The sequence below is a fragment of the Lolium perenne genome, chromosome 5, assembly GCF_019359855.2.
Source record: "Lolium perenne isolate Kyuss_39 chromosome 5, Kyuss_2.0, whole genome shotgun sequence".
NCBI classification, from domain to species: domain Eukaryota; kingdom Viridiplantae; phylum Streptophyta; class Magnoliopsida; order Poales; family Poaceae; genus Lolium; species Lolium perenne.
The window spans coordinates 115,306,794-115,322,339 of NC_067248.2; the positions used below are offsets into that span (position 1 = coordinate 115,306,794).

Genomic DNA, 15,546 nt, shown 5'->3' on the forward strand with positions numbered 1-15,546 from the left:
TAATTAAAATAGATCTTGATATATTTGCATCTAAATAAAACCATAACACTTGTTTTAGCACCGAGGGAGTAACGTCTAGTGTTGCGCGCGTCTACGATGAAGACATGGGTCACACCAAGGGCTTGGATTTCAAATTCATCCCGTTTGTTCGACCCTAACTCCTTTACTTACAAGGTTGTGCTACTCTTGTTGTTTTTCCTATTCATGTAAATTTTCCCAATGTCGTGGGCTTTCAAAAAAAAAATTGTGGATTTTTTTCTTTCGAGAGTTGTCGAGAAGTTCTTTCCAAAGCATGCTCGGTCTTGTAGCACGACTCGTGGAACCGCGAAAGGCCGAAAGAGCATCAACCACGTATCACACCTTCCCTGGGCCCCACCTATTTCCCCATCTATACACCCGGACAAGGACAGCGGTGCCCCGCGACCAGGCAACCACAACTGCTACATCAACAGGGGCAAAACCGTCAACTTGAAAGAACATCGCACCCCACCACGTCTCGTCTTCCCCACCCCAAACGCCTCTTCCTCAGATCAGATCGCCAGAGAACCGGAAACCAAATCCCATAGCCAGAACACTGAAGCTCGACCTGCTCCGACGAGCGAGAGGAATCCCCCGATCGCGGCAGCAGCAGCAGCAGCACGGAGAAGATGTCGTCGGTGTTCAGCGGCGATGAGACCGCCCCCTTCTTCGGCTTCCTCGGCGCCGCCGCCGCGCTCGTCTTCTCATGTACGATCCTCTTCGCAATTCGCGCGCGCTTGCTTGCATGCATCGGGGGGGAGCATTCGAGGTTCCGATCCGTACGGATCGGCGGGGGTTCCGATCCGTATGGATTAGTCCGTGCGATCGTTGGTGACGAGATCTCAAATCTAATCCGATGAATGGCCTGCAGGCATGGGGGCGGCCTACGGGACGGCCAAGAGCGGCGTCGGCGTGGCGTCCATGGGGGTCATGCGCCCGGAGCTCGTCATGAAGTCCATCGTGCCCGTCGTCATGGCTGGTGTGCTCGGAATCTACGGCCTCATCATCGCCGTCATCATCAGCACCGGGATCAACCCCAAGGCCAAGCCATACTTCCTCTTCGACGGATACGCCCACCTCTCTTCAGGGCTCGCGTGTGGCCTCGCGGGGCTTGCTGCTGGCATGGCCATTGGCATCGTTGGTGACGCTGGAGTCAGGTAAGCACCCCTTTGATCTTCTCTTTTCTTATCGTTGTGGGCATTGATTTCGCTGGTATGCTATTGCTTTGTTCATAGTTAGATGTGCTTGTTAATGTACACATCTGCTCCTTCATAATTGGAGCTAACATCTGTGCATCCGAAGAGATGTGTTTGGGTAGATGGTTCTGATCAGTTTCATAGGCCTGAATATATTAGTTGATCTGTTTGGGATTTGCTCAGTGTTGGTCTTGTGCATCGGAAAATGTTAAACGTCTCTGTTAGCGCACTGTTAAATTTACATTTGCTATATTCTTCTCAAGTGGACCATGTCAACTTAACATAAGCAAATGTTGATCATTCTATACACAAATCCACTTGGATTGCTTATAATCAGACTAACTATTCATACTTAATTTTGCTTGACACGCACGCCTGTGCCTACATAATTGTAGGAGACATAGTGCATTTGAATACATGTGTGCATTTGAAGAGATGTGTTTGGGTGGATGGTTCTGACCAATTTCATAGCCTGGATCTAGAGTTGATCTGTTTTGTTTGGAATTTGTTTAGTGTTGACCTCGTGCATAAAAAGCCATTAAAATTCTCTGTTAGCACACTGTTCGAGTTACATTTCTTCTCTTTGTTCTATAAGATGACAGTGGCACTGTAACAGAGGTTGTTTAGAACTACAATAACTATCCATTAATATGCTGAAATCTCAGGGTGAACCTGTGCAATATTAACTCATTACAGTCCTGTATACATGATATGACTGTTGTACCGATTATCTTAGGAACTAATTTTGATATATAGAAAATGACACTATGGCTACTTCTTCCCAAGGCTACGTATTTTAGATAATGTATCTTTGTTATAGTGTAAGAAAAGGACTACTTTGTTTATGTTTATTTATGCTGAACTTGTAACTGTATACTTTCTATTTGTCCTGGCCTTTATATACAAATCTGCTATATAATTCATCTGAGACAAGAACACTATACTGCTATGTTGTTTATGTTTGTATATTTCAGCGATATACAGTGTCCTGTCTTCTGCAAAAGAAACTTGGAACTGGCTATGCATATGTCAACTCCTGCTTTAGGCTTTAGTATCTGTCTATATTAGATATGTCTTTCCTTTGTACTAATTTGTTTCATGGGGTTAAACCTGATAATAGCTAGAATTACTTACTTTCTTGGCACAAGGTTATCTAAATCCAAAAAGATCTTCCTTCTACTAGTTCTTGGTATGATGAAGTCATTTTTCATAAGCATGTCATTGTTATATCACTCCCCCAATTGTATGAACGATCAAACTGCACCCCTGTTCTGATCATTGTCATTGTCTGCAGGGCGAATGCGCAGCAGCCGAAGCTGTTTGTTGGCATGATCCTCATTCTCATCTTTGCTGAGGCACTTGCTCTCTACGGCCTCATTGTCGGCATCATCCTGTCATCCCGAGCTGGCCAATCCCGCGCCGATTAGGCACTTCGCCACACGTGGCCCTGTGTGGCCTCCTGTTTTATATTGTTATATTCAGACAACAAACTGAGCTCTAGAAGTTTATTATGTCTAGTTTTCTTCTGTTTTTTCGAGAAAAAACATTGTATCCAGGGGTGTTTGCCCTGCAGTACCATTCTTTTTCCGTCAGGATGTTGGGTGGTGGTTGATGCTTATTATGCACAGTTATTTATTTATTTTTGGTCTGGCTGGACGGTGTAATCTGGTGAATAAGCAAGAACATGCAATGCAATTGATCTTAAGATTCTCAGTTATGCTCCTCTTCTGTTTATTCGTTCTTGTGAAACATCTTTTTGGAAAAGAAGTTGCATGTGGTTTCAGCCTACTAGTAGTTCTCAATATCATTCTACGTACCTTTTATTTGGAGGAAACATAGAGGAAACGTACAGGAATAGGAAATTTTCCAGAGAAGCTACTGCTCCCTCCGGTCTGAATAAATTGACGCGAAATTGCATATGTAGTAGGTACGGAGGTAGTATTTACTCATTTCATTCATAGGAATGGTGTGAGGGAAAAGTAGAGGAATTTTTTTTTCTACAGATCTCACTTTGAAGGCAAAATGCACAGGAAATGAAAAATCCACTCACACCTCATTCTCTGAATCCTGTGCACAAGGAACGAGGAAAGTTTTACATCTGCAGTCCTTTCCTATCCATATTCCTTTGATTTTCCTATCCTACAAATCAAAGAGGCCCACTTAATGTTTGGCAACAACGTTCCTCATTTGAGATGGAGAGTTTTAAAGGTGAATTCTTGAAGTTATGGTACTGTTGCTCAGAAATACTGATCAATCGATAGCAGCTCAGCTCAGTATTCTCTGATATGACACTGAGTCAGAATTCCCAGCACCAGCCAACAGCTCTGCCGATCACCTTTTGCTCGGAGTAGTCAGTGTGCTACATTTCTGGTTTTCCAATATTGTCATCGTCAAATAGAAATGTTAAAACCTTTAGACAGAAAGTGATGAATCCACCAAAGGTACTGCATACCCAAGTTCTATCTTCAGACATGTGGCTGTTGCAAATTCAAAACACTATCACATCTGCGATACCCTGACATGTTCGTCTGCTCCCAAAATTCGAAAAAACAGATGTGGATGGTCTCTGGAAACACCGCTACTCTCGTTATATTATTATTAGTGGCGATTACATTATAGCAGATTAACCACAACCAGGTTTGAATTTCAAAGAATTTTGGCTGTTCTAGGTAAAAAAAATAAATGTATAAACATGTGTTAGTACCTTTTATGTAAGTGAACACCCCAAGATTAAGTTCTTCTCCACCTTGGGGCCAAGATGATCACCCAAAGCCAACATGTACCTAACAATTTCCCAATCTACTGGAACGATCTCCCCATGGATGTGCATTGTGTGAAAAGGGAAAATGCTCAAAAGGAGTTCGCTTCAGGCAGAGCAGCAGTTCACCAATTGGAGGAAGCATGCAGAATGTAAGGCAGGTAACAGGTTTGTGCTTTTGGCATGTGGGGACACAAGCAGCAGCTGGAGTGGAACTGAACAAGCATCATCATCTTGCCCAATCTGGAGCTCCAGATATGGGTAGGTTTCAGTGACAAGAATCCAGCTATCCATAATCTTGCCCAGTCTGAGGAATCTAGCCTCTAGGCTTTCTACCAAGGCAGAGCCATCTTGCCAAATATATCTCTGACGACATCAACGTATATTTCAACTAGTCCCTACTTACTAGTTTACTCGCTATTTTTCATGGACTGATGAAAACAAAAGGAATTGGAACTAAAATGGTTAAATTGCATAGAATTGGTTTGGTAACAGATTAAGCTGAACCTAGATAGATGGTTACTAGATTCATAGAATGGGTTTGATAACTTGTAGGGCTTGTGCAGTGGGTTTCAGCGATTGAACAGAGTAAAAGCTTAAAATTTCCACCGTTAATAGGTCGTATATGCACTAGGAAATATGGTGAATACTGTAAAGAAAAAAGATGGTACAAATATGAGAAGAAAGTAAGCAAAAGGGACTAGTGTTCTCAACTCAGCAGAATTATTCTCCCTAGGCTAGCTAATCAAGAAGTCGTCGCTCTCTACAATGAGCGGTGCCGATGGTCCGTCGAGCAATAGCGAGTCCAGTGAGCTTGGCACATCGATTGGCTTGTCGGTGCAGCCCGGTGCGGATGCTGGGTCCTCGACGGCGTGACCTGCCGTGTCGGCTGGGCGGTCGTCGCGGATAGGAGGCAGGTTCATAAAGCTGTCGACATGAACCGGCGATGACAAGTCTTGCCGGTTCCGATGCAACTGGAGCACCTTGCGGCGCATATTGGCATGCTTCGATGGCAGGAACGTGGGGCTCGCCGCGGGCCGGTACTCCGGCAGCAGCCCACCCTGCTTGTACCGCACGCCGCACGCGTTGCACAGCGTGCCCCTCCCCTTTGGCCCCTCCCTCCACTGCGGAGTCTCGGACGTCCCGCAGTGCAGGCATGTCTTCCCCTTGTCTTTCGGCCATGGCGCCGGCCCCTTGTGCTTCTTCTTCTTCTTCTTGGAAATCTTTTTGGGCAGGCGCCAAGAAGGAGCAGCACTCTTTTTGGGCAGGTGCACGGATGGAGGTGGCACCTCAGGCTCCCAGATCCGACTCTCCGGCGGGGAATTGATGATCGGCCTCGCTGCTGCTGGAGGACAGTCCGGCAGCAGTCTCCCCTTCTTGTACCGCATGCCGCAGGCCGCGCAGACCTCCCTCCGCCCCGTCGGCCCTTCTATCCACAACGGTAGCTCCGATGAGCCGCAGTGCAAGCACCTCGTACCTGGCCGTGGTGCTGGTGCTGGTGCGGCTTCTGCCCTGTGAGTGTGAGGCCTCCTCTCCGCCGCTGACTTCCTGACCAGGTAGATGGCACCCGGCACCTCGGGTTCCCAGATCGGGTTCACCAGCGGCGAATCCAGGATTGGGCTCGCAGCCGGACGGCACTCCGGCAGCGCCCCGGGATGACTGCAGGCGCTGCAGAGGGTGCCCCGCCTCATCTCCTTCTTCCCACAGTGCAGACACTTCCTCAATCTCTTGGCCGGCTTCTCCCCGCCCCCGCCCACCTCGGCGGCGTCGAGATCCAGCGACGGAGCGACCCGCACGCGCTGGGGGCGGGGGAACCTTCTCCCCTCCTCTTCGTTGGCCGGGTCCTGGGCCGCCGGCGGCGGCGGGGGGAAGGAGATCCTGCCCGACCACCAGGCCGACGGGACGGCGCGGGGCAGGCAGGTGCGCGCCTTCCGCGGGACGGCGGCATCCAGGCGGGAGATGAGGACGGCGGGGAGCGCCGCGGTGGGGAGCGCGAGGATGTAGAGCTGGGTCTCCCTGGCGCTATCCTCCTTCCCGGTCCCGCCGACGACGCCGCCTCCGGCCATGTCAGTTGGACGGAATCTTGGACGCCTCCGCCTCCCTAATCCTGGTGGCTGAGCTATAAAGAATGCTATCTTTAGGTCACAGAGTTAAAGATGTATGTGAATCAATCCACCACCAGACCAGCCAACCCCCGGAAGTACAGAGGGACAAATCAGTAGGAGTGGTACCTCTCCCCCGGCCCCGTTCCCTTCCTCCGCCGTTGCCATGGACGGCGGCGGCTGCGACAGTTGACCGGACAGAGCACGATCTGTGAGCGGGCGTGTTGGTCACCGATACACGCTAAGAATGGGGAAAAAAAATGATCGATAGCCTTCCAAGAAAAAGGCACAACACGTGTTTACGCACCATCGTGGAGTGGAGTAGAGCAAGTCGGGACCATGTCGTGTGCACACACATCCACGAGCGACACACATTTTCTAGGTCCTGTTTGGTTGCTTGCTCGCCAACTTAATCATTTGCTATAGGAATCTTGTAGTGCAATTTCTATAGGAAAAACGGGTATTAGCTCATACCTCATGAAAAAAAATCATTTGCTACAATCAAATACACTCCTTCTTATAGGATTCAAGTAGACATGTCATTCCAACCCTATAACTTTTCTATTCCTATGCTTTTCCTATCATTTAAATCAAAGGAGCCCTTAAATCGGCCTTAGGACTGACTTGCAACTTGCAAGGAACACCCAAATCAATTGTTCAACTCGGGCATGCGTTGATGGACACAAAGAGAGAAAATAAGTTGGCGGTGTTGATAGAAAAGAACATTTTAGTAGGTGTTGATGCTCTCTAGGCAATGGTGCTCTCTCTCTCTCTTTGGGCATCTTCTTCTTCTTCAAGAGGAATGTTGCGGATTGATGAGCTTCCGAACTTGATGGTGCTCGACCAGTGAGGAGGCGAGTAAAAGTGGGACATCTGACACATGGGCTAGGTTGCGGCCGAAGCATATGAATGATGCGATATTCATATGAAGTCTTATTAGTGTTGTTCTAGTATTAATGATGGTTGAGAAAGTTTATCTATGAAACTTGTACAAAGTTGGATCTTAGCCAGCTTGGCGCGCTTTTGGTTGTGCATGGATGGTAGTTCTTTGAACTTGTTAGTTGGTGATCTTAGATTATCATTTTTCGTTTCGTTTTTTTTTCTTCTTATTTTGGCTCTTTGGATGATGTTGTTCCATCATCTTTCGACATTGGAACCTGGAGTTACGCTTCATATGAAAAAAAGCATGGTGATTCGGCTGCTCTGAGTCACAGATCTCCGCCACTGGCTCCATCTCCCTCACGTCTGCAGCACCGGCTTCGGTAGGGCTCGAAGATCCACGGCACTGGGTTGCCCTCTTCGTATCCATCACCCTTTTTACCCCATCGTCTTTGGCTCCAGCAGCATGTTGTTGTCTTCAACCATAACTGTAAGCACCTATAACCCCCTCCCCACCCTCCCCACTATTAGCTCATTAGGTCGTTAGTTTCAGGATATGTTGGATTTCGCAGTTATTTATCCAACATCAATTTAATTAGGATGAAAAGATGAAGCTTCTTCATCCAGGCAGCTGCCATCGTAGTTGTGATTCGGGCCTAGATGCTTTTGATCCAGCAGAGAGTGGTTCGTCACAACTACAGGTCCGCGCTCACGTATGCTCTAATGTTTGAACGCGACACACAAATGATGACAAAACTGAACTAGATCTACAACAACACGGCGTAGACTCTATCAACATGCTTAGGATGATAATAGCCCCTTTTGACCACCTTATGAACACATTAAGGTTTAGAGGATTGCTTTAACATAGCACCCACACCTGTATCGAAGAGCAAGTGGCCATGTTCCTCCATGTTCTTGGACATAACCAGAGATTTTTAATGATTCACAACACATGGAGGAGATCCACTGAGATAATATTTGATACTTCAAGAAAGTTCGGTATCCTATTGGAGAGATAGGAGGAGATATGATCAAGCCTCCATCTACTCGTACTACCACAAATATAAGAGAAAGCTACTGATAGTTTCCTGTAAGGGTATTTTACCCTTATCCATTATTTTGGTAACAATGACACCGTAGCTAGAGGAATCGAACTAATGCATCCCTACAAGATTATTCTCAAGTATTAGTCTATCAAGCATAATGGTGTATCAATGAAACAAGAAGGTGAAGGGGGACCCCCACTTCGATGAAAAAGGGGGGACACTTTTTCTCTTCAGGCCGGCGTATGGTCCGGCGGCACCGCCGTGGCGCCGGCTGGCCCGGTGCCGACCGGCCCTGGCACTGGTGCCAGCCGCGCACTATCCAGATTGGTTTCCACCCCCGCTCGGTGCCGGCCCGGTGCACCGCCCGTTCTCTGCCGGATGGCCCAACGTGTGGCCCGGTTGCACCGGCTGCTGCATCGGCCGGTCCGGTGCCAGGCCCGGCAGGCCGGCCTCCTCGACCAGAATGCTGAGCTAGACATGCCCAACGGCTGGATTTCAAGTGGACATATAATTACCCCTTGACCTAGCTCAGAACACTTAGGCACTACTGAAAGTGCATAGAGCCTCCATGTGTGGTTTTGGTAACTAATGACAATCTCTATGGACTAATGGTTGCATTGAGTTATATATGTAGGAGTTGTCCATTGGCAATGCTTGAACGATTAGTTGGCGTCAAGGTTGCAATACGAAGAAATGAGGTGCAAGTTTAAGATGAGTCAACTCGAAGAGCTCACATGCTTGAAGCTTGTCATTCATATGTGCTCATGGATATGTGAAGATGCAGAAGCTCTCCTATAGTGGATTATGGGGGAGCAATCCGCAAGACATCAAGCAAGCACAATCAAGAATGGTGTTCCATTCATGTTGAGGTCAAGATCATCATCATTGAACTAAAGTGGAAGGCGCAATGTTAAGGTTTGCTCTTGATAGGTTTTTTTTACCGGTCTCGTGGTTTAGTTGGGAGACCGGTTGATAGGGTAGTGGTCGTTCTATCAAGGGGCTCTCGAGTGAGTAACTCGATCGTATCGTTCGGAGTGCGGTCAAACCTTTGCATCCTTGCATTATATTTATTGGTTGTATTTGGATCTTATCCATGTGGTGTTTTAGAGCTTGTGGTTATTTCCATGACAAGATCTAGTTCATCGAAAATGGATTTCGGGTTTATCACTTGTTGCGTTTTCGATATCGGTGATTTTCCCGGTTTCTCGTATTAAGAGGTTTCACTCTAAAAATAATATAAAATCATCCCCAACTAGTTTCCATATTTTCAATCTTTGTTGGGGTAGCTCTTTTCGTCCTTTTTCCAACAAAATTGGTTTCATGTCGATCGGAGTTTCCAAACTCTAGTTATTGATTTTCTAAGTTTGCCCAAAGAGAGGAGTTTGGGCTGGCCGGTAGTACCGCCCGAGGTACCGCCCAGGGTACCGGAAATATGGCCAGCCTTACAGTACCCTCGCGACCGTGGCCGGTACTACCGCTCGCGGCCACCCCAACGGGCAGATTTTTGGGGCTGCCTATTTAAGTCATTTTTCTCTCTCTCTCTTTCGTTTGCTTCTTCCATCCTCTCTCAAGCTCCCCACAATTTTTGTTGACCTATTTGAGCTTGATATCTTTCTCCCCATCCCATGATTCTTCCATCTATTTGAGAGAAATATTGAGGAGATCTAGATCCACACTTTGACCAAACCAAATCATCTCTTTGTGAGTAAATCTTTGGGATCCAGATCTTGGAGAATTTTGTGTTCTCCTCTTTGTTCTTCCTCTCTTATTCCCCCAATAGCTTTAGTAGCTTTGTTGGAATTTGAGATTGAAGGATTCAACATCTTTGTGGTGTTCTTGCCATTGCATTTGGTGCATCGTTTTGATTTCTCTGTGGTGATACGTGGAGGTGAAAGTTCGTGAGATATTCACTTTGGGAGCTTGTTCCCGGAGCTTGTTCCTGAATGGATCTTAGCGGACAAGAGGGGGGGTGAATGGACGCTACACAAACTTTAAGTCTTTTTCAATTTATAGGCGATGCGGAAGGTAAAGGTGATAGCTTTAGTGGCGGAGATATTCCTAGTATGATCCTAGGCTAGTGCAACAAGCAAAGGAACCAAGCATAATAACAAAGATAGGGAACGGGACAACCGGGGGACGCGGAGACGAGGCGAGGTTTGTTTCCCGTAGTTCCTCCCACAAAAGGGAGTACGTCTGCGTTGAGGAGGTGCTAGCCTCACACACGAGGCTAGGCGGCCACACCACGAAGGAAGACCTCACCTTCTTCCTCGAGAGAGCTCCACAAAGGGGCTCCCCCTTCTCCACTAAGGCACCGGTCGAGGCGGTGGTTCCTTCACAAGGTTGGGGCGAGCTCCACAACACTAGGAGGCTCCCAACACCCTATGGGGCTAGCACAACACCAAGCTAGCCTCCATAGGAGCACTTCCTCCAAGATCCCACCATAGGAGCCTCAATGTGAGGTTGGGCTTGCGGGTGTTGTGGGCGCGAGCAACAAGATCCTCCGCATTCTTCTTGGAGATGTCCAAAGCAATGACTTCGCTAAGGACTTCATCGGAGGTGAAAGAACATGTCCATTACCCCATGTGTGGTTTTGGTAATTGACGACAATCCCTATGGACTAACGGTTGCATTGAGAATATATCTTAGGTCAAGTCCATAGCCATGTGTCGGTTTCAAGGTTGCAGGATGGAGAAGATCAAGTACGATGAAGAAGACCGATGAAGATGGTGTCAAAGAGAGATGAAGACGGTGTTGAAGATGAAGAGAGAAGACGGCATAGAAGATGGATGAATACGGTGGCATGCGTACAATATGAAGACGATGGCGTGTATGTTGGAGGAAGACGGTGGCATGTACAAGGTTGAAGAAGGTGAAGACGGAGCTTGTCGACTCGAGAGGAACGCGCAAGGATAAGGTTTGTGCTCGATAGGATAGTGGGTCGCATCATCGGAGAGAGCTCAAACCTTGCATGCATTGCATCGTGTTTCTTGGTTGTTCTTGGTTCTTATCCATGAGATGGGTTAGAGCTTGTGTTCACTCTCATGACAACATCTAGCTCATCGGAAACGGATTCCGGATGCATCGCATGTTGCATGTGCGAGGGTGATGATTTTCCCGATATACCATATTGAGAGGGTACACCTCTATGACCATGAGAAAATCATCACTCACTCTTTTCCATATTTTCACTTTTTGTAGTGATAGCTCTCGTCGTCCTCTTTCCGACAAAATTGGTTTCATGTCATTCCGAGTTTCCTAGTTCAAGATATCGCATTTTCTGTATCGTCATATCTGAAAAAGTCCCACAGAACATGTTACGGTACCTTGAGCGGTAGTACCGCTTGAGAGCGGTAGTACCGCCCCGGTACCGCTTAAGTACCGTAACATAAGTTACGGCAGTACCGCTTCGGTACCGCTGCGGTACCGCTTGGGGTCCAGTAAGGTTTGGAGCCCATTACGGTACCTCGAGCGGTACCGCAAGCGGTAGTACCGCTTCGTGTACACGTGGACAAGTTCTGTGGGGATTTTGTATCCAGAGCGGTAGTACCGCTTACCAAAGCGGTAGTACTGCTCGGGCGCGAATCTGACCGTTTTTCCAGCCCAACAGCTATATTCTGGAGCCCCTATTTATACCTCTCTTCCACCTCCGACCTAAACACTTCTTCCCCTCCATTCTCTCTCCTCCATTGTTGACCTTGAGTTATTTCTTCCTCCTCTTGATCCCCCCACTATTTCTTGCATATTTTGGGGGAAAGGAGAGAGGAGATCTAGATCTAGAGCTTCACCAATTGAATCCCTCTCCAAGTGAGGGGATCTTGCTAGATCTAGATCTTGGAGTTTCTTGATGTTTCTCCACATATTTGTTCTTCCTCCCTTATTCTCCCAATAGATTTTGTAGCTTTGTTGGAATTTGGGAGAGAAGAACTTGGGCATCTTAATGGTGTTCTTGCCATTGCATTAGGTGCATCGGTTTGGGTTCTCTCCGGGGTTTCGATCTCGTAGAGAGCGTGTTTGACCTTAGTGGTGTTCTTGCCTTTGTGGCCGTGTAGCCTTAGTGGCCTTATCGTCTTTGTGGCTTGGTGGCTTTGTGGTGTGTTGTAGCCTTTGTGGCCGTGTAGCCTTAGTGGCCTTAACGTCTTTGTGGCTTGGTGGCTTTGTGGTGTGTTGTAGCCTCTTGTGGCCGTGTGCTTGAGAGCCTCCGTGTTGTGGAGTTGCCTCAAGCTTGATACTTGGGTGTTTGCCCAAGCTTGTACGGGTTCGGTGACCACCCTCAAGGGTCCCTTAGTGGATTGAGGAAAGGCTCGAGGAGAATACGGTGGCCCTAGTGGCTTATTGGAGTGCTGCCTCCACACCGCTCCAGACGGAAACGTAGCACCCTTGGGTGTGAACTTCGGGATACATCATCGTCTCCTCGTGCACCGGTTACTTCTCAACCCAAGCTCCTTTACCTATGTGCTTTACCTTGTTATATCTATCTTGCTTGATGTGCTATACCTAACTTGTTATCACATTGTGCTCATCATGCTAGCATAGGTTGTTGGTTCTCTTAGGCAAACCCCTAGTTGATAGGCTTTGAGCTAAACTAGTAAACACATGTATAGTTTTATTCCGCCTAGTTTAGCTCTCAAGTAGAAGTTTTTATACACCGCCTATTCACCCCCCCTCTAGGCGACGCCCTAATACATTCAGGAGGTCATAGCGCGGAAGGAGGTGTTTTGGCGGATGGCCGTCAACTTCACTTCCTCGTAAGGAAGGAGAGCATTGTAGAACTTTCGCTTGATCCAAGGGTCATCCACAAACGTTGCTCAAAGATCTTGCATTTTCACGGCGAGGGCGATAAGACGCCGGTACATCTCTTCGGGCGATTCTCCCTCTTTCACGATGAAGTTGTCGTCCATGTTGTTCACTTCATAGAAACGAGAGCTTTGGATGCTCTCATTTCCGAGGAAGAGCTTGTCGAGTTTATCCCATGCTGGTCTTGAGTGAATGGATATGGGCGCGGTCCTTGGGAGTGATGGGCATGTGAATCATGTTGATGGTGGTGGCGTTGAGTTGGTCATCCACCACCTCTCTTCTTGTCAAGTTCTTTGGGTCGCATGGTGAATAACCCTCCTCGATGATGCGCCAAAGCTCGGTAGAAGCGCTGCGCACATGAGAACGCATTAAGAATTGCCAATTTTCAAAGCTATTTGATTCAGGTAACGGTGGTGAACCATGCGACAAGATATGTGGCATAGGTATTGGAATGTTTATGGTGTAATCACTTGGTGGTGGTACCGCATGATTATCCCCTAAACGTTCCGCAACCGGTGTCTCATCCTTCACCTTTGTTGAAGTGCCGGTCTCCCCAAGCACTTCCTTTTGCGGATCTTTTGTCGATTGAGCGACAAAATCAACAAGAGGAAATTGATTAGCTTTTGGTGGGGGATCCACGACACTTAACTTAGGATATACGGTAGGTGTTGGTTTTTGCGGTGACCCAGCATACCACTGCATGTTGTAGTATACAAGTCGTTGATATGATCTTTGCGAAGGGACTTCTTCACAATTTGCCATATCCCTCAGAGTGGTACAACAGAAACATTGCAGGTCATAACACTCCATACTTTATTACAAACATTGTCTTAACAAGTTGGTATTCTCACAGGTCCTATGAGAACACCCTAAGATACTACTTAAGTACGATTACAACTCATAACAAATATAAAGAGCTCAACAACTTATTTAGGTAAGTTCTACGTTGCTCGGCTCTATGATGCTAGGGTATGTCACTACTCCTCCACCTCCGTGTCATCTGGTCCGTAGACTATCCCATAGTCTACGCCTTCCACTCCGCCGGTAAGATCAGGTTCTTCGTAGACCAGCTCGTAGCTTCCTTCTGGTGCTCCATCGTTGATAGCCTCCACTTCCGGATCACAGTCTAGCAAGGGTGTCGAAAGAAAGTGAGTACAGAGGTACTCAGCAAGTTCTAAAAGAATAAAAGGTGTTTGATGCACTAGCTACGACCATTGATCAGGAAATCGCAGGTCAATGCATGTTTTGAAAACATTTCTTCAAAAGGTTGCTTTTATTATGAAAACTATGCCCGTCAGTCTTCACAGGTTGACTAGAACTTCATGGAGTTCCTTTCCTGCCGCTGTCGCAGCTCCCTTCCCGAACAAGGAGTGACAGCCACAATTTGATACACTCTGCAGAGGTGCGTTACTTTTCCCACAAGAGATCTCACCCTTTTTGCCATCCGCAGGGACTTGCCCCCGTTCACACTTCCTTTGGTGTGAGGCCAGGTATAAAGATCCAAGCCCACACCGCCTTCTCTCGCGATCGCAAACCCACCCTTTTGTCCACCCGCACACCTCCGTAGACTTCCCCGATAATACGGCTTTACTCATGGTGTACTTTGGACAATCCTTCATAGATCGTAGAGCCATCATCACTAATGGATGGGGATTTAAAAGGCTATCCCAACCTACGGCGGTGCCTCCAGACTCCCGCCGGCTCTACCAATCCGTTGGCGTGCGTAAGGGAAAAGATACGACTGGCTTCCCTGCAGCCATTATAGATCTCATGGTCAACGCGATTTGTACGGCGCTAGAATCACTGGACGGCATTGGTAATTTAATCCTAGGGTGATATAACCCATTGCAATGGAACCTCCACCATATCAACACATACCATGGTTCCATTGCCAGCCACATAGTCATATTCATAGTTGTAAAGTAACATTTCATTTGCGATGCAGGAATGATAAGTATATAGATTTGCATTAAAGTAGTATAAAATACTCAAGTTGACATGAGCAAGGGTGAACTTGCCTGTGGACTGCGAGATAGTGCAGTTCAATGCAGTTGATGGAACCTGGACCTCGGGTTCTGTAAGAAGCATCATTGTCCGGTAAGGACAATGTTATAAAATCCAAATAATGAAATCATGGATGTATTATTTTATGTTGAATCCCTTTACTCCGTTGAGTTATTACAATTTAGGGTTGTATTTAAGATTTATGTCTTTGACAGTAATTTACAATTGATTTAAAAGTATAAACCATTTTAATTCACACAAAGTACAACAATTCAAAGTAAAACTATTTACTTGGTGATTTCTTTAATCATTCCAAAAATAGTTGAAAATTATAGAGTTACCTCTATAGTTTTTGGAATAAAAGGAATATAGTATTTTTCTAAGAAAAATACCCTTTTTTAGAAGAAATGACTTGGAATAGTAGAATTTCATTTTGAAATGTTTGAAGATAAGTATTTGAACTTATTTGAGATTTTTCCTTGAATTTTAAATACAAGGAAATAATAATTTTAAATTCCAAGTTATTATTTAAATTCTGAAAATTCATAATTTTGAATTTGTTTCATAAATTCCATTTCATATTTTATTCTTGTTAAGATTTATTTTTCATTCATAAATCCAATTTTTATTGGATTTTTAGAGTTGTTTTTGATTTATTAAAATTTGGTAAAGTTTTGGTCTTTTATTAAATGTAAAAAGACCAAAATACCCCCCTGGACCCATATTGGGCCCAGCCCATTTAACCT

At 46.4% G+C, this 15,546-nt stretch overlaps 2 protein-coding genes across 5 annotated transcripts; one reads left to right on the forward strand and one right to left on the reverse strand.

Moving 5' to 3' along the window:
- Positions 1–503: 503 nt before the first annotated feature.
- Positions 504–2,931, forward strand: LOC127299697 (V-type proton ATPase 16 kDa proteolipid subunit). The gene is made up of 3 exons (XM_051329717.2): positions 504–726; positions 890–1,175; positions 2,509–2,931. The coding sequence occupies exons 1-3, from the start codon at positions 648–650 to the stop codon at positions 2,639–2,641; spliced, it is 498 nt and encodes a 165-aa protein (XP_051185677.1). The 5' UTR covers positions 504–647; the 3' UTR covers positions 2,642–2,931.
- A 1,620-nt stretch (positions 2,932–4,551) lies between these two features.
- Positions 4,552–6,412, reverse strand: LOC127299696 (uncharacterized). Of its 4 annotated transcripts, none has more exons than XM_051329714.2 (3): positions 6,204–6,412; positions 6,021–6,086; positions 4,552–5,990 (listed from the first exon to the last, which is right to left on the reverse strand). In XM_051329714.2, exons 1-3 carry the CDS (start codon positions 6,240–6,242, stop codon positions 4,710–4,712), a joined length of 1,386 nt encoding a protein of 461 aa, XP_051185674.1. In that variant the 5' UTR covers positions 6,243–6,412; the 3' UTR covers positions 4,552–4,709. The 4 variants fall into 4 exon arrangements, with proteins under 4 accessions (XP_051185674.1, XP_051185676.1, XP_051185673.1 ...); XM_051329716.2 differs by having other exon boundaries at positions 6,021–6,091; positions 6,204–6,411; XM_051329713.2 differs by having other exon boundaries at positions 4,552–6,086; positions 6,204–6,411.
- Between the last annotated feature and the right edge of the window lie 9,134 nt (positions 6,413–15,546).

Coding starts and splice junctions, on each gene's coding strand:
- LOC127299697 (XM_051329717.2), top strand. CDS start 648: ATGTCGTCGGTGTTCAGCGGCGATGAGACCGCCCCCTTCTTCGGCTTC. Junction 727..889: donor CGCCGCGCTCGTCTTCTCAT/GTACGATCCTCT, acceptor AATGGCCTGCAG/GCATGGGGGCGGCCTACGGG. Junction 1,176..2,508: donor GTTGGTGACGCTGGAGTCAG/GTAAGCACCCCT, acceptor CATTGTCTGCAG/GGCGAATGCGCAGCAGCCGA.
- LOC127299696 (XM_051329713.2), bottom strand. CDS start 6,242: ATGGCAACGGCGGAGGAAGGGAACGGGGCCGGGGGAGAG. Junction 6,087..6,203: donor GGAACGGGGCCGGGGGAGAG/GTACCACTCCTA, acceptor TTTATAGCTCAG/CCACCAGGATTAGGGAGGCG.